Source organism: Lissotriton vulgaris, chromosome 10 (genome assembly GCF_964263255.1).
Source record: "Lissotriton vulgaris chromosome 10, aLisVul1.2, whole genome shotgun sequence".
Taxonomy (NCBI): domain Eukaryota; kingdom Metazoa; phylum Chordata; class Amphibia; order Caudata; family Salamandridae; genus Lissotriton; species Lissotriton vulgaris.
This window is the reverse complement of record NC_141698.1, coordinates 32,654,527-32,680,388: the sequence shown is the minus strand read 5'-3', so window position 1 is coordinate 32,680,388 and position 25,862 is coordinate 32,654,527. Positions and strand designations below refer to the sequence as shown.

The 25,862-nt window shown below is 48.2% G+C and overlaps 1 protein-coding gene across 2 annotated transcripts in view; it reads right to left on the bottom strand.

The window, feature by feature from the left end:
* Nucleotides 1–7,424, bottom strand: part of LOC147684426 (metabotropic glutamate receptor 6-like) — a 197,328-nt gene extending 189,904 nt beyond the window's left edge. For both annotated transcript variants that reach the window (XM_086940357.1, XM_086940356.1), the window contains exon 1: nucleotides 6,884–7,424. In XM_086940357.1, the coding sequence (XP_086796483.1) occupies nucleotides 6,884–7,387 (504 nt within the window). In that variant the 5' untranslated portion in view covers nucleotides 7,388–7,424. The remainder of the gene's footprint in view (nucleotides 1–6,883) is intronic.
* Nucleotides 7,425–25,862: the final 18,438 nt, after the last annotated feature.

Below are 25,862 nucleotides of genomic sequence, written 5' to 3'. Positions count from 1 at the left end.
GCCTCCCAATATACCTACCCCAACAGGCCCCAAAGTTATTCTAAAACCTACGCTAAAAACTCACACAGTGGCCAGAGCCGCTCCGGTAAGAATGCCAAGTATCAACTTACCTCCTGAAGCCACCCCATATGTGTCTGTCCTCTCTGGGGTCCCTGCACTCAGTCAGGGAACACACGAATCACAGCAAGACCTGCTAAATAAGGTCATTTTCTGGCTACAAAACAATAGACCTTTGCCACCTGAGCTAGATGGTGGTATCCTGAGTGTCAGGAGGGTGGGGTGGTTTGGTACGCTGCCCAAAGACATCGCTGGGGACCTGGTGCTAATTAAATTTAAGAACAGGAATATCGTCCCCTATTTACGATTTTGTCACCCCAAAGAAAGACATGGCACTATTCGCATTTGGGACTTGCACGATTTTTACCCAAGCTTCCCACATATCCGGTTACATAGACCAACGGTAAAGAAATACTACTCCTGGGGAAGGGGACCCCGTCCCTATAGCGCAACTAACCTTCTAGCCTCCAATGGTTTCGAACTTTTGTCCCAAAATTTTATTTTTAAGACCCCACCACTAAGAGGCCACTCGTGAGTTCGAGTTAAACTGACAGGGTAGTATGTAACTGACAAGTATATTACTGATAGAGGTTTGCTTAATGTTTTTCCCCGACTCCTCAGTATGTACGTACGACTTTTTGTTTTAGAGTTGTTTTACTGATATTGAAATCTTTCCATATTGATTAGCTGATTCGTTATACCTATTTAATCTTGTTTTATTAATTTTGTAATGAAATGTCAAGGTGTTTATTTATTTATTGTTGATGCTTTTATGATTTTTAAACTAAAATCGAATAAAGCTTATCTGAACTGAACACTGAACATACTCTTCACAAAAGTTATTTACAAAAGTTTAACCTATTGCCAATATAAATTACAATAGCTTTTATTGAAATATTAATTATTTAAAAAAATTAAAAGCCATTGTTATTTGTAATATCAATACATCTAAGTCACGTAAATACAAAACATGTTGCATTACAAATGCTATAGGTGTCACATTTGCAAAAGTTAAAAGTATTGGCATTGTAAATGATAAAGCTATTAATTTCGCTATTTTCAAAACCAACACATAAATAAAATATTTGTCATTTACAAGACCAATAGCTCTAACTTTCCTAATGCGAGACCTATTGCATTGCAAATGCTTGTTTGATCACCATGCCATTCCAGTTTGAACCCAGCCATATGCAAATCAGCCTTGACCCTGTGCCCCATGGGAACAGTCCAGCTAGAACTGCCAAGCCAGGTCCTCCCTGGACTGGAAACAAGCATCCTAGGACCAGTTTCAGGCTTTCAGCCCTCATAAGTCAGAATAGCTTGATTCCAGTGGCATGGAGAGCACAGGATTCACGTCTGAGCATACCCGTTCTACTCCGGGTGACAAATGCAAAAACAACAGTTGATGGACAGAATGCAGAACAATGTCATACATTCATCCCAGTACAGAGATCTGGCCCTAAATCCATCGTTTTTTTGATCACCATGCCATTCCAGTTTGAACCCAGCCATATGCAAATCAGTCTTGACCCTGTGCCCCATGGGAACAGTCCAGCTAGAACTGCCAAGCCAGGTCCTCCCTGGACTGGAAACAAGCATCCTAGGACCGGTTTCGGGCTTTCAGCCCTCATAAGCCAGGAATGCTTGATTCCAGTGGCATGAGAGCACAGTACTCACATCTGAGCATACCCGTTCTATTCCGGGTGACAAATGCAAAAACAACAGTTGATGGACAGAATGCAGAACAATGTCATACATTCACCCCAGTACAGAGATCTGGGGCTAAATCCATTGTTTTTTTGCTCACCATGCCATTACAGTTTGAACCGAGCCATATGCAAATAAGTCTTTACCCTGTGCCCCATGGGAACAGTCCAGCCCGAACTGGCAAACTAGGTCCTCCCTGGACTGGAAACAAGCAGCCTAGGACCGGTTTCGGGGTTTAAGCCCTCATCAGCCAGTATAGCTTGATTCCAGCGGCATGGAGAGCACGGGACTCACGTCTGATCTGAGCATACCTGTCCCACTCGGGGTGACAAATGCAAAAACAACAGTTGATGGACAGAATGCAGAACAATGTCATACATTCAACCCAGTACAGAGATCTGGCCCAAAATCCATAGTTTTTTTGATCACCATGACATTCCAGTTTGAACCCAGCCATATGCAAATCAGTCTTGACCCTGTGCCCCATGGGAACAGTCCAGCCCGAACTGCAAAGCCAGGTCCTCCCTGGACTGGAAACAAGCATCGTAGGACCAGTTTCGGGCTTTCAGCCCTCATCAGCCAGGATAGCTTGATTCCAGTGGCATGGAGAGCACAGGACTCACGTCTGAGCATACCCGTCCCACTCGGAGTGCCAAATAAAAAAACAACAGTTGATGGACAGAATGCAGAACAATGTCATACATTCACCCAGTACAGAGATCTGGGCCTAAATCCATCTTTTTTTGCTCACCATGCCATTCCAGTTTGAACCTAGCCATATGCAAATCAGTCTTGACCCTGTGCCCCATGGGAACAGTCCAGCCCGAACTGCCAAACCAGGTCCTCCCTGAACTGTAAACAAGCATCAAATAACAATGGATTAAACCCAGATATGTGACTGGGGCTGAATGTTTTGATAATGTGCAACATTCCGTCCATCATCTTGTGTGTTTTGCTGTTCGCCCTATGTGGGAAGGGTATGTCCAGACGTGGGTCCTGTGCTCACTACGCCACTGGAGTCAAGCTATCCTGGCCCATGATGGCTGATAGCCAGAAACAGTCCTATGATGCTTGATTCCGGTCCAGGGAAGACATGGCATGGCAGTACAGGTTGGACTGTTCCCATGAGGCACAGGGTCAAGACTGATTTGCATATGGCCATGTCTGAACTGGGGTGGCGTTGGTGAGCAAAATAACGATGGATTAAACCCAGATCTGTGACTAGGGGTGAATGTTTTGCCAATGTGCAACATTCCATCCATCATCTTGTGTGTTTTGCTGTTCGCCCCAATGTGGGACGGGTATGCCCAGATGTGGGTCCGGTGCTCACTACGCCACTGGAGTCAAGCTATCCTGGCTGAAGACGGCTGATAGCCAGAAAGCGGTCCTAGGATGCTTGATTCCGGTCCAGGGAAGACATGGCTTGGCAGTTCGGGCTGGACTGTTCCCATGAGACACAGGGTCAAGACTGATTTGCATATGGCCATGTCTGAACTGGGGTGGCGTGGTGAGCAAAATAACGATGGATTAAACCCAGATCTACGACTGGGGTGAATGTTTTGGCAATGCAACATTCTGTCCATCATCTTGAGTGTTTTGCTGTTCACCTTATGTGGGAAGGATATGCCCAGACGTGGGTCCTATGCTCAATAGGCCACTGGAGTCAAGCTATCCTGGCTGATGACGGCTGATAGCCAGAAACCGGTCCTAGGAAGCTTGATTCCGGTCCAGGGAAGATATGGCTTGGCAGTTCGGGCTGGACTGTTCCCATGAGGCACAGGGTCAAGACTGATTTGCATATGGCCAAGTCTGAACTGGGGCGGCGTGGTGAGCAAAATAGCGATGGATTAAACCCAGATCTGTGACTCTGGGTGAATGTTTTGCCAATGTGCAACATTCCGTCCATCATCTTTTGTATTTTTCTTTTCCATAAGGGCAGCTTCAGCCGGCCCTACAAACCCCGGACGTGGCCGCAGGCGTGCTGTGGTCACTCTGTCTCTGGCCCCGTTCTGGTAGAGCTCACATCACGGTGCAGTAAACAGGTCACTGACCGGCACCTGTCTACCTATATTCCCTTTTAACTCTTTGCGATTTTAGTCAAAGCTATAACCTGTCTTTGGCAGATATACTGAGATATTTTGCATCACAGTCTTTTACTGCTGCAACGTAAATGTGTCATGTGACAAACTTGTGCATATTTACACGGAAACACGGTAGCTGGTGTACTAACAAAACACAACAACAACACGGCCCAATAAAATGGAACACAACAGAACATTGCAATAACATAACAAAAAAACACAATAACGAAATCCTGGAAGTGTCATCATCTGCGTACCTCCAGAGCAAAATCACAGACAACCAACAGGGCTGTGCTGTCCATCCTGTCCAAGCGGCACCCTGACCGATCCCAGAACGCACGGCGAGTCAAGGAAAGATACAAACATCTCTTTCAAGAGCCCATGAGTCTGGGACCACCACCCCCTAGAACTCATGATGCCCCCAACCATGAGCACTCCAGGGTAACATAAAAACCCATCTTTTAGCAGAGCGAGTTCTGACTCAGGGAGGCCCAGAGATTGGAAAACAGCAAATAAACCCCAGCGGAGAAGCACTGATGACTAAACCACAAGACCCTCAGTGCTGGGAATGAAGAAGCCCACCCACTGACCAAAAAGGTAAACAGAGGCGATGTGGTAGGAGGGTGAACCTTCCAACTTTGGAACCAGGTGACTTGAGTTCTAATCCCGGCTCTAGTACTGGACTGGACATCTAGTGTTCCTGGTAAAATCACTTAATCTCCCTTAGCATAATATGTGTGAAATTCAATATGGTATACAATCTTTACTACGAAACTTTTACAACGCACTACCATTAAACGCAGTCATTACAACACAAACCATTACAACGCATTGCGCTGGGGAGCGCTCTAGGATAGGGAATAAGTTTAATTTACTATCCAACACCTTCCCTAGTGTCCACGGGGACTGGAGTTGGAATAGTAAATTAAACTTTTCACTATCCAGCACCCCAAAGCGCTATGCGTTGTAAAGGCATGCGTTGTAAAAACCGCGTTGTAAAGGCATGCGTGGTAAAAGTATGCATTGTAACGTCATACATCCATTCAATATCATTATAGATATGCGCTTGTGAAACTCCACGGTTTATTTCCAAGATGATCTGTTTTCTTCTTTGGCACTTTCATTACTAATGCATCACGCTGAGGGGATTTTGTGCTGTGTCCTGTTATTGTTGTGCTTTACAGCGCCCTTTGCTGATTGCAACAAATATGGTTAAGTTTCTAGCAAAAGGCAGCACATTCCACCAGCAGTCCAGTGCAAACAAACCCTCACCCTGCCAAAGATGCTGCAACACTAGAACTGCAGCAGTACAAACTCGTGGCCCCTGCCATGCCCTGGAATGGAACCTCTCAAGCTCCCTTGATGTGAAGGAGCCAAGGTCAGTATCCTCATCTCTGCATCACCCCTGGCCTCGCAGATGACATTCCTGCTTTTACAAAACAAACTTCTCGTTTGAGGCTCTTCCTGCTTTCTCTTCCAAAGGACAAAATATCTTTCCTTTTCAGAGACTGGCCTTCAAATTCCCTAAAGTATCAGAGAAAATGCTCTGTTACTTTTTGCAATTCTCATTGTTTTCCTTGGAGAGTTGTCTTTTTCTGAATAGCATTGTAATTGTGATTTATACTATGCTCTTTGCACTTACACTAAATAAACCTGTAAATGAAAAATAACAAATATGGTATACCATCTTTCCATTCTGTCTGTGATCCTCTGGTTGAAATGCCACTTGATCAGGCAAAAATGGTTTATACTAGATTCAGTAATAGCATAAATATTTGTAATCTACTGAATTATCCAGGCGAAAATTAACTGGCTACAAACTGTTTCTATCAGATCCAGTTGTAGTCTCTGCTTTAGGGGTGTGCAGAATTACAAAGGTATTTACTCTATTACTTTCTGAAGTTTTGTTTTTTTGTTCGAAATATTTTATTATTTTCAACAAGCAACAAAAGAACCACTAAGAAAAGGAATACTAAGAAAAACAACATTTACAATGATTATCAGAGCAAGTATAAGTATGCCACATATACAATAAAATGCAGCAAAGACATATGACGAAGAATATAAAGACAAAATGTTAAAACAAGGATATCTCAGTGGCAAAAAAAAAAAATCTAATTGAGGACAAGAAAATGTTACCTACGAGTAAATGTCTGGGAGAAAACAATTGATAAAAACAATTTCAGCCGGCGAATTGTCTCACAATAAAGTTCACAAAAAATGTACTCGCAGAACCACTCCCAAACGAGCAAAGCAGGTAAAGTTGGAAATCTTCACTGGACTTCAAGGTCAATGTTTAAAGACTTGTTTCCTCCTAGTATTTTTTTGGTCGTTCACTTATGTACATCCTGCAGAAACATTCTGCTGGGTAAATAAAAAATACCAGCAGACCCAATGCAACCATTAAAAAGCATTAAAACACTGAAGATGCAATAAAATCAACTGAAAATGTTTCCACAGGAATTTGTATAAACGTCTATGTCCTGTAAAAGGTTGCCTACAATTGATCAACTGGGATTTCCCCCAGGCCCTCTCTCATCATGCACACCTGATGTCTTATTTTCCCCTCTTTCTTCAAGTCACCCGGCTATTTGCCAAAATATCCTCCCGCTCACCTCTACAGATCCCACCTATGCCACCTTTGTCGGCAAGCAAGGTCCCCCTGCTCTATGTAAACTGAGGCCCCAAGCAACATTGACATTCCCCTATGTCTATAAAGATGTCTTGAAGTCTTGCACACTCATTTCTAAAATCATTTTTTAGTCAACAATTTAGTATACCTTTACATGGCCACTCACCAGCAGGTGACCCCTAAAAGAGTCAACTGTTTATATGAAAGACAAGTACCCAATCAAAAGCGGCTTTCTCTGTAGCGCTTAAATTCGTTTATTCGGCAACTAATGGCAAAACAGTTTAGATGGAGCTAATAAGTTGACCACCAGCCTCACAATTCATGTGATTTAGAGCTAAGAATTTACAAGTTCCATCATGCATTGCAGTAGCATAGACACCACCCCACCATTTCCCGGAATACTCACTGCAAATAAACGCAGAACATTAGCCACCATGATGGAGACAGAGCTGGCCGATGCCCCGATGACTCCGACAACCCTCTCTGGTTTGCTGATAATGGGCGGTTCCCCATTTGAGCAGCGGACATCCGACGTGTCCTTCTGGATCAGTGCTTGGACGAAGGTGAGAGACTGCTCCAGCGCATAGGTGTCCCTCGAGCAGGTGTCTAGAATTCGTGCACCCAGTGTCATGTTGGGCAGGAGATCAGGGTCGCTGTTGATTTGGTCCAATGCATAGAGCATGGCCTCCATGCGGTGAATACCCGCCTCTTTCTTGATCTCTCCACAGGGAATCCCTGCCGGTCCCTTGGCATGGACGGGGAAGAGTCCCCCAAGTGTGATGTCCCCATCTATCTTGATGGAGTGGGGCTGGGTCGTCTGCTGTCCCCGCACCATGAACCCTGACGCTCCCAAACACCAAACCAGCCTCATCCATTGTGGCCAATAAAGGAGGGGCGGTGGTAGCCGCATGCTTGTAGATATGCGGAGAAAAGACGATTCCTCTGAGTCTCTGTGCAGCTTCGGCTCTGAAAGAAGAGAAAAATACAGAGAATCTCACTCAACTTTTAGCATGATGCTGAGTTACAAAACTGACTTCCATTTAATAAACGTGGGGCCCGATTCACAGAACTAACTTAAGACAAAATCCTAAACTTACTACTTTTGCTATTCACAGAAGTTAGGATTTTGTCTTAAGTTTGTCTTAAGACAGACTTAAGACAAAATCCTAACTTAAGACTGTCTTAAGTCTGTCTTAAGTCTGTTTTAAGACACAATCCTAACTTCTGTGATTACCAAAAGTAGTAAGTTTAGGATTTTGTCTTAAGTTAGTTCTGTGAATCGGGCCCTATGTGCTCAAACATATTGAACATTTCTGCAATAAAACAAAAATGCTCAATTAGACAGAAGTGTATTTTCCTGTGCTTGGATAAATCAGACCCGAACTAGGCCTTACTTCCATCTTGAATTTTAACGCAGCCATGATGTGTGTTTTCATTTCTCATTCTGAAACCGCACGTTATCAAAATGGGCACTTGTGCTCTGTTTTGACATATTGTTCTTGAAGAACTACTCAGGAAGCCTTCTGCAACATTCAAGGCTATTACTGCCTGATTCATTGTTTAGAAGTCTTCGAGGACTTGTGTAACTAGATTTGTACAGCCACCTCCGAAGACATTAGGTTAGAATAGGGCATATTAATATTCAGTTAGGGGTTAGCGCTAGAATACTGGTATTAGGTGAAGTAGAATTCTGTATTGTGATTTATCAGCTTATTACTACATTTGCTCACGCTATGCTGTGTGATTTCAATTGGCTTCTATTATAGACTTGTCTATAAAAATGATGCATCTTGGAGGTGAGCTGGTTTCTGACTCCCTGACTTCGGAGACTGAGCCCTTGTTGGTTTCTTTCATCATCTGGACTTAGAATACCTTTGCCTTGTTTTCATGTCATTTGTTTAGCTGCATTTGACTGAACCGTAAGCTAATTCCCTATATTGACTAGATTTACATTTTGGCTAACTACTTTTTTTTGCCTTCTTTATTGCACTTTAAATTTATTTAATAAGCATTTATGGTTTGTATTTTACTACTGACACCAGAGAATGTATTTCCTTGGAAAAGCTATTTATTTCACCATTATGTTTGGGTACCATTTAGGGACTCATTGGCTCAGGTAGGCTGGAGGCTTAACACCGTCCCGATCCTGGGTAGGTGCGTTGTCTCTAGCCTATCAGATAACCGAGACTGCATCAACATAGGTAACCTTCCTCTTGATCCCAGCACCCCTACTTTTGGCTTGCAAGTGAGGGGGAGGCTGTCATGAGTGCAGAAACAGGTCTTTTCTCCCAGGTCAGGTCTATATGAGTAAGAGAGAGAGACACACAGTCAGACAGACACATAGACAGAGAGAGGGAGAGAGACTGTAGCAAATAATTTCTTTCAAGCATTTAAGTTAGGGGTAGGGTCACTTTTCAGGACCCTCAAGATGGCCACTGGATTTGACCAAGAGGGAGAAAGGCCTCATTGATTCTGGTAGAGATGCCTGTTGGAGCACGCCCATCACGGACGCCAAAGAGGGAAGGATTGTTTAATTGGCGTGCTTCTTAATATCCAGCCATTGGTGATGCTCGGAGGGGTTGGAACCTGTATTTAAGGAGGAGTGTGGGGCGAAGGGTACCTGTCAGATTGGTGTTCATCCGATTGCTCTCCGTATTATAGCTCCTATGTTCCTACCACATGTTCTCCAACATTAAGCTTTTTGTCTTTTTGTGCTGTAAGGAGAGGAGAGGCTTCATTTGTAAAGCAGAGGTAGGCAAGCAGTAATGATGGATGGAATGCTTGAATCAATCTCAGCCACTGGTAATTACTCAGGCTGTATCCCAATTCTCAGTTATTTTGCACACCATGCCACCTCAATTTGGATCCAGCCATATGCAATTCACCCTTGGTCCTGTTTCTAATGGAACAGTCCAGCACAAAATGCGAGGCCACGTCCTCCCTGAACCGGAATACAAGCAAGCCAAGATCAGTTTCTTCTGCCTCATTGGGGGCTCGTCAGTCGGGTGCATCTTGGTTCCTATGGCACAGTGAGCACAGGTCCCACGTCTAGGAATACCAGCCGCACCACGAGGTGAGGACTGCATGCAGGAGAACTCAACCGAGCTAACCAGGGGTGAGATCACAGAAGAGGACAGATCTGTTAGTGCATGACGGCTGTCCTTGCTGATGTGATCTCTGCGATGAAGGAAGCAAATGTGTCCTATAGTAGTTGATTCTTTCAGGATTTGTGCTCGCGTCAAAACAGTGGTGGTGACGATAGCCAAGGAGACAGTAATGAACGTAAGAAGACTGATAACAGGGCGCCCCAAGAGATAAGTTCACCCTGTTAAAGATACCCACGAGTAGTGGGGTACAGAAGTTAAAAATGGCTGTTGGCGAAGCTGTGGGTGAGCTTCTGGGCCCTTGGAAAAAAGGACAAGAAGGCTGGGGGAACAAGAGGCAGCATTACTGCTCTGCATTCAGCACATGGAGAGGCCCCTGTGCTGGTCACATTGCTGTGTGCTGAAAATTATAACACAGAACAGAACTGGGCTGCCTAAGCTTGGCAGAATTATTGGATTGTCTATGATTGACACGTGTTTGCTATGAGATAGCATAGGTTGGGCTTGCTCAGGTTGGCACGTTGCTTGCAATGAGATCACATATGTTGGATTGTATATGGCTGACACATTTGTTTAAGGTGAGACAGTCACATATAGTTTTACAATGAGATACAGAAACATTGGCATGCCAAGGGTTGCATGCATGTTGTTTGGAAGAGAGAGTGCACGGGGATGCCTGTAGTAGCATGTATGGTAACAGATTCAACTTCAGCCCGCACACTAGCCATTGCCTGGGATGCTGGCTGTGCCTGAGTGGGTCAATGAGGGCCACAGATACATTCTTGTCCATGTAAATATTCATCAGAAACCTGATGGGGTCTGGGTTTGAGAATCAAGCGCGGTGGACGGTGCTGCACACTCTCTTCGGTGGGACAGAAGGAGGGCTTTGGTCTATTCCAGGACTGTGGGGAAAGAGAGTGCAGGCTGATGAAGATAAACGAAGAGCCAGCTGTTTCACTACTACCCCTGGCTTATGGCACAGACGTTAAGTAAGAGTACTCAGATGTATCAATCACAACACCTGGCTTACACCATATAGGTTATGAGTGATCAGATATACCAGCTACTGCACATATTTAACCCTTGGCAACCCACTCCTTACAGCACCCCTAAGAAGCAAATATGAGGAAGGGTGAGAGCAGGGGACAACAACTTTGTGACATCATAACTATCAACAGTTTAGCGATTTAACATTCACGACTCATGGTACTTTAATGAGGTCCCGGTTGAGCGGACCACTTACTCAATCTGGTTCTTGCTGGACAGGCCAGGCAGCATCAAACGCTTTGAGGTTGGTCCCTTGTTGGTTCGGGGCCGCATCACTGCTAGTGTTCACATTCCTTCATTCCTACAGCTGTGTTTATCAGAACAGTGTGCACTGTAGCACCACGCTGTCATTTACCATGTAAACAAAGGCTGCCCTCTCACAGGCCTCTTACATGCCGCCCCTCCATGGGTATATAGGGCAGAAGAGAAGATGGACACATGGAAACTGAAGGGACATCAATAAGAGTGGGGGGGGGGGGGTGAGGGAAAAGAGGTATATGATGGAATGTATTTATTTATTTTTAAAGTTTTATATAGCGCTAGATTAACCCGTATGTATCAGAGCGCTTTACATACACACAGTAAACAGCAGAAGGACATTACATTACATTGTATGCCGGCATTAAGGAAGCAAGCTTTTATACAAAAGTACACAAAGGAGATCCGCCACTTCTTTGAGGACGATTGCCTCCAGGGGGAAGCGGGCCTGGTGTTTTAAGAAGCCCAAGCGCCGGTTCTGAAGAGCTTTCTTCCCCTGCGGCCTCCACCATCTCCCTTTCTTCTCCTGCGGCCTCCACCCTCTCCCTTTCTTCTCCTCTGAGTCTTTTGTTTGTTATAAGAAAGGTTCTCTCTGTGATGTGGAAGCAATAGTGCCCCCGGGGGCCGTCCGCGCGCTCCCCAGGCACGAGGACACGGCGCGGCGCTGGCAGCGGGGTCCACGTGCTCGGCTTCCCGCCCCGCCACGCCCCGCGCGGCAATCAGCGCGCGCGCAGGGTCCCAGAGGGCAGCGGGGCCTTTGTTCCGGCTGCGCGCGTGCGGCGCGCCGTGCGTGCGTTCCACGCCTCCGTCCCAAATTGGAGAAAGCTTTCAAGCCTCGGAGCTGGGCTCAAAGGCTGCCAGGCGGGACGGCCGCGTGCACGGGTGGCCGCGCAGCCTCATGTCATGCAAGAGCCCGAGGCCTGCGCGGATTTGTACTCAACAGATCGGGGCATTAAGAAGTTTCTCATTTGACTTTTATAATTGGGACTTTATCATTAAAAAGGTGCAACTGGCCACGTGGCAACTATTGCATTTAAATCTGGATAAGCTGGTCCATAAATTCAAGGCTGTTGGGGGGAAACCTCAGATAAAAGAGAAAACTAAAAGGCTGATGATGAAGCTGGCTGTTTCTATGCTCCTCGCTACCTTTTGTATGAGATGTCACGAACCAGGCGGTATTTATCAATGGGCATGTGACAGCTAGCCCCATGTCATGAGGGCGACTTTCAGTCAGGTGTGGGTTGACAACTAGCAGCCAGGGCCATAGTGGGTACCGGGCATTTCCCCGCTAGGCCGCTAGGGTTGGGGGCCGGTTATGGGCCCCTGGAGGGCCATTTTTTGTTACTGGGGCCGGCAATATCTGCCCCCTGTAACAAAATCGGCCAAAACCGGTGCTCGCAAGCTGCTCAGCTGCACTCCCCCTTATCCCAGGGGGGGTCAGCTGAGCAGTTTGCCAGGCCCGGTTTCTGTTCCCAGTCCGGCCCTGCTAGCAGCACTATGCATGCTAGGAATTGACTTTCACCTTTTCCATTATAAGCATCTTGCTACATGTTCCTGTATGCCTAATGCTGCTAGAAATGTTACTGTACAATGTTTGTAAGTTAATAGTAGTAGAACCTGGCTAAGATTTTAAAATGTGCCATGATTAGTATTAATATTATTATAATTATTGCTATTTTTAATATTGTTGTTTTGCTTTTAATAGTGCTGTCTTTGGAGGCGGCATCAAACACTCATAATTATAAGCACATGAAACTTTTGCTATGGAATAACTCATATCACAGACCTCTTACATCCAGGGACGGACTGGCCACCGGGCGTTTTGGTTTGCTGCCATGATTTCGTTGATGGGGATCTGCGTGTGCTTAACCCTTTGAGTGCTCATGACGAGGTCAGCTCGTCATGAGCTACGGCGCTCCGGTGCTCATGACGAGCTGAGCTCGTCATGACCTCGCCCGTTCCGTGGAACACTCGCACGCTGGGCTGATTCCCCTGCTGTGCTGAACGTTCCACTGGAACGGGTGTGGCCATGACGAGCTCAGCTCGTCATGAGGTCCGGAGCGCCGTAGCTCATGACGAGCTGACCTCGTCATGAGCATGGGGGCGCTGTAGGCGCCCGCCCCCAGCACAGCGGGGGAAACAGCCCAGCATGGAAGGGGTTAAACCATTTGTTTTGCTTTGTTTATTTAGAAGCACACGCAGGTCCCCATCAACGGAATCAGCCCCTACTGCAGTGTAATCAGCCCGAGCTTGGCAGCACACCAAAATGCCCGGTAGCCAGTCGGGCCCTGCTTTCATCTCATTACTCTTAAAGCCAGGGCCACTGCAATTATGTGACGGGGAGGACCAAAATATGAGGCAGGGTTGACTACGTTATGCAGCCGAAAAGGCAAATTATGCTTCCTAATGCAGCACATTTTGCAATAGTATTACTTCATGAGTTTGTCAACACTATCTGGGTAAACGTTTCACCTCATTAATACCAATTTAACATTCAAATACAGCACTAAGAAATTGAAAGATGGCCAATCAACCTTTGCATGTGGTCTTCCACTTCGCTGCAACATGGGTCGCAGCAATTTTAGTAGCGCTTGAGTTAGAAACACATTTTTTTTGTTAACATCTGAAGATTATGCAGCACATGATGGATTTCGTGGCAAATGCCGCAAATCTATAATTTTGCGGAAAACACTACAGCCACAGAATCACATACTACTAATGGCCCTCTTATAGCACATAGCTAGTGTGCCAAATAACATTTCCAAAGTATAGCAATTCCAGAACTTATCGCATGTGCCACATAACTCCTACAAAATTTAGGTCTTCCTGCATATAACTCCAAAGCCAGTTAATAACTGAAACATATAATTACAGCACACAACTCCTATGCCACATAACTCCTGCACCACATAACTCTTACAGCACACACATCATCTGCTGCTCAACTATTGCAACATATGACTCTTGCAGCACATAACTCCTATGGCGCTTAGCTCTCACAAAGCAGAACTCCTATACAATCTACAACTCTAGAATATAAAAACAGTTATGCCACATAACTTTTATACCCAGAAGCAACTGCAACTCTTATGCTAAGAACACAAGCATCTAACTCTCAGATCACATAGTTTCTATGCCTCATAATTCTAAGAGCAAGTAACTTCTAGCCTGCAAATATTTCTTTTATTGGTCTTAAACAGTACTGTTGTCAATCAATGTACAGGGACGATAACAGGGTACATAAGTAATACAAATGGTTAATAACATAATATTAACAGGTATTTTTAAGATTAGGAAAAGTTTGTTGGAAAAGCTGTAGACAGAAGTTAATTTTTTTAACCCCTTGGCACGGACGCGATTCTGCGCCTGTGCGGCCGTTTTAATGAGTGGGTGGGGTCATGATGGCCCCCAGCCGTCATCAGCACACGCCCACCATGATGCATGACGGCTGGGGGCCGTCATCAGCATGGAAGGGGTTAAAGGACCACAGTAGTGGACAGCTGAGACATTCCCGTGAGGAAGTAGAGCTAATTGTTTACAGAATGAAGGAAGAAATAATTGAAGAGAGACCATACAAAGATGGAAGAACGCTCGCAAGATGGAACTAGAACCGAGAACACAGAAACAAGTGTAAGTAACGTGTAAAAAAGGGGACTGATAGAGGACTGCTCAAAGCTCTCATGGGTCTTAGCTCAAGGCATGAATACCTCATCAAGTGCAAGTTTGTATTTGAAATCTGCGACTTGACATGTAGTCCTAGATTTACAATGGAATAAACAGGAATGCAGATACCAGAATGCACAGAAACGTGCAGTGGGTAGGTCAATCATGCATGGACCTGGAAAAACGTACAAGTCTTTGGTGCAGCACCACAAAGACACTTAAGGATGAAACAATCTCTGTGTGCAGGAGAACTAAGGCACTTAACGATATAATCTCTGGGTTCACAGGTACAAATGTACTTAAAGACGCTACAATCAATGGGTGCAGGAGTACAAAGGCACTTAAAGGCAATACGATCTCTGGGTCAGGAAGATACAATCTCTGGAAACAGGAATATAAAGGCACTTAAAACAATACAATCTCTAGTTGCAGGAATACAACAGTGCTTAAAGACAATACAATCTCTGGATACAGGCGTACAACGGCACTAAAAGACGAAACAATCTCTCGCTGCAGGAGTACAACAGAACTTAAAGACAATACATTCTGGCTGCAGAAGTGCAAAGGCACTTAAGACAATACAATCTCGGTCAGGATTACAAAGGCACTTAAAGACGATGCAGTCTCTGGGTCAGGACTACAAAGGCACTTAAAGACGATACAATCTCTGGCTGCAGGAGTACAAATGCACTTAAAGGCAATACATTCTGGTGGCAGGACTACAAAGGCACTTAAAGGCAATACAATCCCTGGATGCTGGAGTACAAAGGTACTTAAAGGCAATACCATCTCTGGGTGCAGGAATACGAATTCACTTAAAGATGATGCAATCCCTGAATCAGGACTACAAGGGCACTTAACGACAATACAACCTCTGGGTCCATGAGTACAAATGCGTTTAAAGACGATACCATCTCTGGGTGCACGAGTACAAAGGCACTTAAGAGGATATAATCACTGGGTCAGGAATTCAAAGGCATTAAAGATGATACAATCTCGGAACAGAAGCATTAAAGGCACTTAAAGACAAGGTAGTCTCTGGGTGAAAGAATGCCCAGGCACTTAAAGATGGTACAGTCTCTGGGTGGAGGAGTACAAAGGCACTTAAAGATGATACAGTGTCTTGGTGAAGGAGTGTTAGAAATGGGATTTTTTGGTCGGCTAGGGCATGTGCCAAAGTCGGGCAGAAACCACCACTCTAGCCAGGATTAGGGAGTTGCACTCCTAAAATAACCCCTGCTCCCCCCTTGGTAGCTTGGCACGAGCTGTCAGGCTTATTTTAGAGCCAGTGTGTAAAGCATTTGCACATAACCAACAGTAATACAGTGTAAACACTACAAAACAACACCACACCAGTTTAGAAAACTGTCCAATATTTTTATATACTTAAGACAAGACCCAAACAAATCCACGATGCAGTACTTAAAAATCTTCAGTTATCAAAATATGCTTGAAAAACAGTTCCTTGATGTCGATAGCTCCGCCCGGGGCTATCGTGGAATCATGAACAAACAAATCCAAACAGTTCTGGCTGACCGCAGCGTTGCGGGCCAGCTGCGGTGTCGGAAAGACCCGCAAACAGTACCGTTTAAAAATGCAGGGCGTTGGCGACCTCTCTTTGAGCTTCTGAAAGCACGGCATCCGTAGTCGGCGGTTCCGGAAATCGATGCAGGAGTCGTCGGGGCTCTTGAAGTCACACATGTTGCAGATCGAACTCCTCTCTGATGAATGAAGTCAGTAGCGCTGGCGTCGGCAGGCGTTGAGTGCTGCGGTGCGAAGTGCAGTAGTGCGGTGTCCGGTGCCCTCTGGTCACGGTGCAAGCAGCGGCTTGGTGGCAGCGTCCGATGGCGTCGTCGGTGAGACCAGGGTCGCGGTGCGAAGTGAATGCAGTGCTCTTCGTGGTGCTGGTAGGCCGCAGTGCAAGCAGTGGCGTCATCTTGCTGAAGCACTGTAATTGGCTGACGAACTAGAGTCGATGGCGCTGGCGTCGGTAGGCCATGGCTGCAGTGCGGGATGAGGGCGGTGCGTCTTGTAACTTTACGAGCGATGCCTGTTGGAACCTAATGATGTCAGGTCACCTAGGGTAGCCTGGCTTAGGGCAAGATAATCTCTAACTAAGGCACATGTGTAAAGGTTGCAAACCACCCTGCAGTAATTCAATGCAATATCACTCAAAAATGACGCTACACCAATCTTTGTGTAAAAATACGAGCTGCTTTATAAAAATATTCTTTGTTCTCTTAACTATGGTTCATCTCCAGTTAGCACAGTTCAGTACATTACATTTAACCATGAAATTAATAAGACCCTCAAAGTTGCCAACATTTCTCACTATTTAGCTTTCTTACTTTACATCACATTACAGTAGTTCCCAGGGAGCAGTGACTGCACTCCTCTAAACTTTACTAAACTTGACTCCTCTGAAAATGTTTAACACATTTACTCCCTCTCCACCTTTGACACCAGGAAGTACTGGCTAACCCTTCTCACTTCCCTTATTTCTGTACTCGCTCTTTTGAAGAAATGTCACGATGCAGGCAGTGAACCAATATTTATATATCCAGTAGAAAACAAACAATCTGAGTAGACCCTTATGGAAGTCTTTAAGGGCTCTGCACGATTTGGGCTTGATCCTTGTTTAAATAAACACTAGGCCTTGCTCCTCTGCCCTCGTTTCTGTTAACCTACCGACGACAACTTCCCCCTCTCATCCTCCTCCTTACTTGTGGTGAATCCGCCGGGCCGGTGTCTTTGATCGCTAGGGGGGGGGCGGCAAGGAAAAGGAACCAAACCACACTGTGGCTCAGAAGCTTTTGGGGCTCCTCGGCTCTCCTCTCCCGCTCAAGCCAGCTCCTCCGTGTAGAGCTCAAGCGGGAGAAGAAGGCACAACAACAGACACGAGCTGATGCTTACTCTCCAGCCGCTTCCTCCTCCGGTCACGCCTCCGCCTTCCTTGAGGGAAGCGGCTCGACCGGGCATGCGCGGGAGAGTAGCGGCTCAGGCCAGAGCCTGCTCGGCTTCGCAGGACCACCTCCTCCAGTCCCGCCCACACGCGCCGACTGACGCGTTCAGTCAGCAGGGCCGGCGCAGTTCAGGGACGGGGAAGGAAAGGTTGATTCCCCACACGCGATGTCACTGCCACAATCACCGGACCCAGGGCGATGGGGGCAGACTTCACCAGGCGGCCAGTTCACTCGGCGACGCCACGCCAGGCACTCGGTTTTTAGCCCCAATCAAGACAATCCGACTACCCCTGATAAGGCAAGGTGCTACCCCAGGTGACGGGGAGGTGGGGGGAAAAAAGCTCGGTTGAAATGTCTGATGGTTCCTCTTTTGCTCTCAGTCCTCTTGGCTTTGGATGAAAGTACCCAGGAGTCCCTCTCCTCCAATTTTGCACTAGAGCCTCTTTCCTCACTGGGCAGGGGGCTTCCCTCAGGTACCACCTCCCTCACCCACTCTTTTCTCTGGGACCAGGAGAGAACAGATGCCCAGGGTCTTCAGGATTTCCTACAGGCAGGGTCAGGTCAACAACTATAAGGGGAGAAGGGTGGTGAACCAGTAAGAAGCGTCCCTACAATGGGAGGTCAACCCTCTGATGATCCTACCCCCCGCCTTATACTCCAGCCTTAACTCCAGCCAGCCCACACTGCAAGACAAAATGGTTGCCCAGCATTCCGCCTTTTATAGGCTGACCCTCAGAGGTCCAGAAGGGACCAGAAGGTTCTGGAATGCCCTACTCTATCCTATGGGACAGGTCCCAGGTATGACAGTTGTGACAGTTGGTAGCCACCATTTTGTGACTCCAAGGGAATTCCTGTCAGGAAAGGCATCTAGGCCTGAGGTGAAAAACTATGAGGGCGAAAGCGCACCTATCCCCCAGACCAACACCATAAAAATCTAGTGGACACAAAAATAAATAAAGGCATGAGGGGCAAAAAGGGGACAAAATAAATAATAAATTGGAGGGACTACGCAAAAGGCCAGACAGGTCTAACACGCGTCCCCCCCAGCTGAAAGTGGGGAGAACTACCCAACCCCTTGGGAGTCCTCATCACTAAGGCGGAAATACCCAGAGAGACCGTCTGCATTGGTGTGGTCTACTCCGGGCCGATGTTCCACCCGGAAGTCCATTCCCTGTAGGGAGATGGACCATCTCAACAGCTTGGGATTCTCCCCCTTCATCTGCATCAGCCAACTAAGGGGTCAGTGGTCAGTCTGAACCAGGAAGTGCGAGCCAAACAGGTATGGCCGCAGCTTCTTCAGAGCCCACACCACCGCGAAAGCTTCCCTCTCAATTGCACTCCACTTCTGTTCCCGGGGAAGCAGTCTCCTGGATAAGAAGACGACAGGCTGATCCAGGCCCTCTTCATTCAGTTGCGATAACACTGCCCCAATGCCATGTTCTGATGCATCTGTCTGGACAATGAACTCCTTGGAGAAGTCTGGGGCCCTCAGGACCGGTGCTGCACACATTGCCTGCTTCATTTTTTCAAAAGCTTGCTGACAAGCCTCCGTCCAAACTACCCGTCGAGGTTGTTTCTTTGAGGTGAGCTCTGTGAGGGGCGCTACAATAGTGCCATACCCCTTCACAAAGCGACGGTAGTAGCCTGTGAGGCCCAGGAAAGCTCGGACCTCAGTCTGTGTCTTGGGGGGTTCCCAGGCCATGATTGCCTCAATCTTTGCCTGCAGGGGCTGCACTGTCCCCCTACCCACCAAGTGTTCAAGGTACACAACCGACCCCTGCCCAATCTGACATTTGCTGGCCTTGATTGTCAATCCAGCTTGTTTCAGGGCCTGGAGAACTGCTTGCAAATGTTGCAAATGGTCCTCCCAACTGCTACTGAAGACAGCAATGTCATCCAGATAAGCAGCGGAGAAACCCTCCATTCCGGAGAGGACCTGATTCACCAGCCGCTGAAAAGTGGCAGGGGCATTCTTGAGCCCAAAGGGCATCACGCAAAATTGGAAGTGTCCCTCAGGCGTGGAGAAGGCTGACCTTTCCTTTGCTCCATCTGTCAAGGAGATCTGCCAGTACCCTGAAGTGAGGTCAAAGGTACTGAGATATTGGGCAGCTCCTAGCCGGTCAATTAATTCATCCGCCCTGGGGATCGGATGAGCATCAGTTTTTGTAACTGAGTTCAGTCCCCGGTAATCCACACAGAACCTCAGTTCTGGCGTGGTGCCTGGTGGAGCGGCTTTTGGCACTAGCACCACCGGACTGGACCAGGGGCTGTTGGAAGTTTCTATAACTCCTAGCTCTAGCATCTTGGCAACCTCTCCATGGATGCTAGCCTTCACCTTGTCGGACAGCCGGTAGGTCTTTGACTTCACTGGTGGGCTGTCCCCTGTGTCCACATCATGGGTACACAGGTGAGTCATTCCCGGGACAAGGGAGAACAACGTAGAGTACTGCTCCAGTATCTGGCGACAGTCTTCCCGCTGTTCAGGAGTTAGAGTGGGAGAGAGAATCACTCCCTCCACTGACCCATCCTTTTCTTGAGACGAGTACAAGTCTGGGAGAGGTTCGCTTTCCGCTTCCTTTCCCCCATCAGTCACCATCATTAAGATGACCTCGGGCCTCTCATGGTGGGGTTTGAGTCGGTTGGCATGAAGTACTCGTAGGGGCTGTCGTGGGGTCTTAAGGTCCACCAGGTATGTGGCCTTACCCTTCTTCTCCAACACCTCAAAGGGGCCTGTCCAGCGATCCTGGAGGGCACTAAGCTCTCCAGGCTCCATCACCCACACTTTCTGGCCAGGCTCCAATTCCACCTGGTGAGCATTGTGGTCATACCACTCTTTCATGACTGCCTGGCTGGCCTCCAAGTTGTCAGAAGCTTGCTTCCACAACTTCGCCATTTGGCTCCTGAAGGCCAGCATATAGCTCACCACATCCTGGGGGGTTTCCTGGGAGACTTTTCCCAACCATCCTTCACCAGGCTGAGAGGACCGCGTACAGGGTGCCCATACAGAAGTTCGAAGGGGCTGAAGCCCACTCCCTTCTGTGGCACTTCCCTGTAGGAGAATAGCAAACAGGGTAGGAGGACGTCCCATTTCCTCTGCAGGCTTTCAGGCAGACTTCTGATCATGCCCTTCAAGGTTTTGTTGAACCTCTCGACCAGTCCATTCGACTGGGGGTGATAGGGGGTGGTGAACCGGTAGGTCACTCCACACTCCTTCCACATTGCCCGCATGTACGCTGACATAAAGTTGGTCCCCTTGTCAGACACAACTTCCTTGGGGAAACCCACTCGGGTAAAGATCCCCATTAGGGCCTTAGCCACCACAGGTGCAGTGACAGTCCTCAGAGGAATTGCCTCCGGGTACCGTGTGGCATGATCCACCAGAACAAGGATGAACCTGTGACCAGCTGTTGTTGGTGGATCCAAGGGCCCTACAATGTCGATGCCCACCCTTTCAAAGGGGGTGCTAACGACTGGAAGTGGTTCCTGGGGAGCTTTCAGCTTCACCCCTGTTTTCCCACTGGCCTGGCAGGATACACATGTCCGACAGTAAGTGTTGGACGCCACTTTCATCTGAGGCCAGTACAAGTGGGGGACAAGCCGAGCAAAGGTCTTGTCCTGACCTAAGTGTCCTGCCAAGGGTATTGCATGAGCCAATTCCAGCAGAAAGGCTCGGTATCGTTGCGGGACTACCAAGGCCCTTGATGAACCAGGTAAGGGTACCTTGGGTTCACTGTAGAGGAGTCCATCCTCCCAGTAAATATGGTAGTGTCCCGCAACATCCCCTGCTGCCTGGGCTTCAGCCTGTCGCCTCAGTCCCTCAAGGGTAGGGCACTCCTTCTGGCCCTTACAGAACTCCTCTCTGGTAGGCCCTCCCTCCACATGCCACTCAGCAGGGATGGGTAGGTCCTCCAGAGAGACTACTTCTCCCTCCACGGACTCCTGGTCCACCACCGCAGGTGGCCGATCTGTCACATGGGATGTGGAAGCCGAAGCAGGCTCTTCCTGTATTCGGGTCTATCCCTTTTTGGCAGCGGGTTGGGCCATTGTTCCAGGCTCCAACCCAGGCGAACTCCCTCTCCGGGCAGTCGCAGACCTTGTGCTCACACAGGCCCAGTCAGGTGTACCCAGTATCGCAGAGTGCGTCCGGTATTCCACCTCTCTCCAAGCGTTGTGCTCCATATCATTCCCCAGCAGGCAATCAACTGGCACGGCAGGGCTTACGGCAACTCGAAGTGAACCTGCAACCCCTTCCCACTCAAAGGGGACCTCAGCCACGGGATAGTGGCCCATTCTGCCGTCAGCCATCGCGGCGGGGTGGAGTACATTGGGAACCACCTGCTCTGGAGACACCAGTTGACTTCTCACCATAGTCATACTGGCTCCTGTATCTCTCAGAGCCTCCCCTCTCTGGCCATTGATGGTAATCCATTGCCCATACTTAGCAGTATTTGGGGGCACCTGGATCTTAGGAACCATCTCCCGTTCTCCCAGGGACACTAAGGTGACACCCGCCCACTCACCCCCTTTATCTAAGGGCAACTCCTCCCCGAGCGCTACACTGGCTACTCCCGGGGTTTTTCCTCCGGTGGGAGGGGGTGGTCTCTTTGGGCATCTGACATCTCCCTTATAATGTCCAACACCACCACACTCGAAGCAGTGGAGAACCCTTGGCTGCTGGCTTTGGCCAGGATTAGGGTTTCTGGGCGGGTTAGCCTTAGGGGTGGAACCTGTTCCCTTTCCCTGTAAATTGTTTTGGGGACCTTTAGAGAACTCCCGCTTTTTATCTCCCCCCTCCTTCTTCTGGGGGGCGCCCTGTCCAGCCTTTTGGGAATCCCCTCCAGTCCCCTTTGAGGACACCCGGGTACTTGCCCAGATGTCCGCCTCCTCTGCAAGCTTCCGGGGGTTGGTCAGCTTGCTGTCCACCAGGTGTTGGCGCAGCTCGGGAAAGCATTTCTCGAGTAGGTGCTCTTTCAAAAATAGATCATACAACCCCTCATAGTCCTTCACCTCACTGCCCTTTACCCAGCCCTCCAATGCCTTCCTTGCATAATCTAGGAAGTCCACCCAGTTCTGGGTGCTTAACTTGTGGCTCCCCCTGAACTTCTGGCGATATTTCTCTAGGGTTAACCCAAACTTCCTGATCAATGCTAGCTTCATGGTGGGGTAGTTGGTCTGCTCCTCTGGTTCCAAGGCTAGCAAGGTGTCCCGACCAGTAGGAGGCATGTGCTTGTACAAACCACCCCCCCCCCAGTGCTTCTCCTGCACCCCATGGGCTCTTAAGTAGACCTCATAGGCAGCCAACCATTTGGCTATATCATCCCCTTGACTATAGCTAGCAATTAGGTCTTTAGGCAAATAGGGTCTGGACTCCCTGGCTGTTTCTCTGGATTCGCTGCCACCATTCATAATAGGAGAGGATCCCCGTTGCAGGGCCTGGAGTTCTAACTCTTTCAACTTAAATTCATGAGCCATCCTCCGCTCTTCCTTCTCCTGCTCCAGCTTGGCCAACTCCCATTTTAATTGCCTCATTTCCCTCCTGTCAGTGAGCTTTGCTACGGTCAAGCTTCCCCCGGAGACACTACTGCCCCTCCTAGAGTAGAACACTGGTACTGGGAGTAGGTTTTCCACCTCTGAGTGGAATAATTCATCTACCTCCACAACCGTGTCCCGGTCTGTCCCTTCATCCTCCTCCTTCCCTTCTCTGTGTGCTTCCACCCAAGCCCTTAAACTGGTCTGGAGTTCCCCCTTCTTGGCACCACGCTTAAAAAACACCCCCATTTGTTGGCAGAAATCTTTTAGTTGGGCCACAGAGTAAGTGTCCAGTTCTTCCAGCGCAAATTCCATTTTGCAACAGGCAATTCAAGGCTACACTTACAAGAAGAATAGAGCTACAAGGGCAACCTGAAGCTACCTCCACCCCACCACCAGGAACAAATTTGGAAAAAGCAAAAGTAAAAATTAGGAGGGCCGCTAGGAGAAAACTCCAGGTGTAGGCTAGTGGATTACACTCAATTACTGCAGAGTAGTCGCAACCACAGTCAAGATCCCACCGCTGCCACCAACTTGTTGGAACCTAATGATGTCAGGTCACCTAGGGTAGCCTGGCTTAGGGCAAGACAATCTCTAACTAAGGCACATGTGTAAAGGTTGCAAACCACCCAGCAGTAATTCAATGCAATATCACTCAAAAATGACGCTACACCAATCTTTGTGTAAAAATACGAGCTGCTTTATAAAAATATTCTTTGTTCTCTTAACTATGGTTCATCTCCAGTTAGCACAGTTCAGTACATTACATTTAACCATGAAATTAATAAGATCCTCAAAGTTGCCAACATTTCTCACTATTTAGCTTTCTTACTTTACATCACATTACAGTAGTTCCCAGGGAGCAGTGACTGCACTCCTCTAAACTTTACTAAACTTGACTCCTCTGAAAATGTTTAACACATTTACTCCCTCTCCACCTTTGACACCAGGAAGTACTGGCTAACCCTTCTCACTTCCCTTATTTCTGTACTCGCTCTTTTGAAGAAAGGTCACGATGAAGGCAGTGAACCAATATTTATATATCCAGTAGAAAACAAACAATCTGTGTAGACCCTTATGGAAGTCTTTAAGGGCTCTGCACGATTTGGGCTTGATCCTTGTTTAAATAAACACTAGGCCTTGCTCCTCTGCCCTTGTTTCTGTTAACCTACGGACGACAACTTCCCCCTCTCATCCTCCTCCTTACTTGTGGTGAATCCGCCGGGCCGGTGTCTTTGATCGCCGGGGGGGCGGCAAGGAAAAGGAACCAAACCACACTGTGGCTCACAAGCTTTTGGGGCTCCTCAGCTCTCCTCTCCCGCTCAAGCCAGCTCCTCCGTGTAGAGCTCAAGCGGGGGAAGAAGGCACAACAACAGACACAAGCCGATGCTTACTCTCCAGCTGCTTCCTCCTCCGGTCACGCCTCCGCCTTCCTTGAGGGAAGCGGCTCGACCGGGCATGCGCGGGAGAGTAGCGGCTCAGGCCAGAGCCTGCTCGGCTTCGCAGGACCACCTCCTCCGGTCCCGCCAAACGCGCCGACTGACGCGTTCAGTCAGCAGGGCCGGCGCAGTTCAGGGACAGGGAAGGAAAGGTTGATTCTCCACACACGATGTCACCGCCACAATCACCGGACCCAGGGCGATGGGGGCAGACTTCACCAGGAGGCCAGTTCACTCGGCGACGCCACGCCAGGCACTCGGTTTTTAGCCCCAATCAAGACAATCCGACTACCCCTGATAAGGCAAGGTGCTACCCCAGGTGACGGGGAGGTGGGGGGAAAAAAGCTCGGTGGAAATGTCTGATGGTTCCTCTTTTGCTCTCAGTCCTCTTGGCTTTGGATGAAAGTACCCAGGAGTCCCTCTCCTCCAATTTTGCACTAGAGCCTCTTTCCTCACTGGGCAGGGGGCTTCCCTCAGGTACCACCTCCCTCACCCACTCTTTTCTCTGGGACCAGGAGAGAACAGATGCCCAGGGTCTTCAGGATTTCCTACAGGCAGGGTCAGGTCAACAACTATAAGGGGAGAAGGGTGGTGAACCAGTAAGGAGCGTCCCTACAATGGGAGGTCAACCCTCTGATGATCCTACCCCCCGCCTTATACTCCAGCCTTAACTCCAGCCAGCCCACACTGCAAGACAAAATGGTTGCCCAGCATTCCGCCATTTATAGGCTGACCCTCAGAGGTCCAGAAGGGACCAGAAGGTTCTGGAATGCCCTACTCTATCCTATGGGACAGGTCCCAGGTATGACAGTGTGACAGTTGGTAGCCACCATTTTGTGACTCCAAGGGAATTCCTGTCAGGAAAGGCATCTAGGCCTGAGGTGAAAAACTATGAGGGCGAAAGAGCACCTATCCCCCAGACCAACACCATAAAAATCTAGTGGACACAAAAATAAATAAAGGCATGAGGGGCAAAAAGGGGACAAAATAAATAATAAATTGGAGGGACTACGCAAAAGGCCAGACAGGTCTAACAATGCCCTTGAACCACGGTGCAAGCAGCGGCGTAGATTTCGGTGTGGAGCGGCGGCGTTGGGGATACCAAGGCGTCGTCGTGAAGCGAGGCGTTGCGGTGCCCACAGGTTGCGGTGCGAGCAGCGGCTCAATGGCGGCATCAGCAGGCATCGTCGGTGAGACCAGGATCACGGTGCGGTGGTGCCCTCTGCAGTGCCTTCAGGACACGGAGCTGGCAGTGGCGTCGTAGACGTCGTCGAGTTGATTTTCTTCTGTTGCAGCACAAAACACACAATCCCCAGTGCTGAGGGCAGAAGAGCTTGAAGTCTTTGCTGTTCCTGAGACTTAGTGAACAGGGGGGCAAGCTC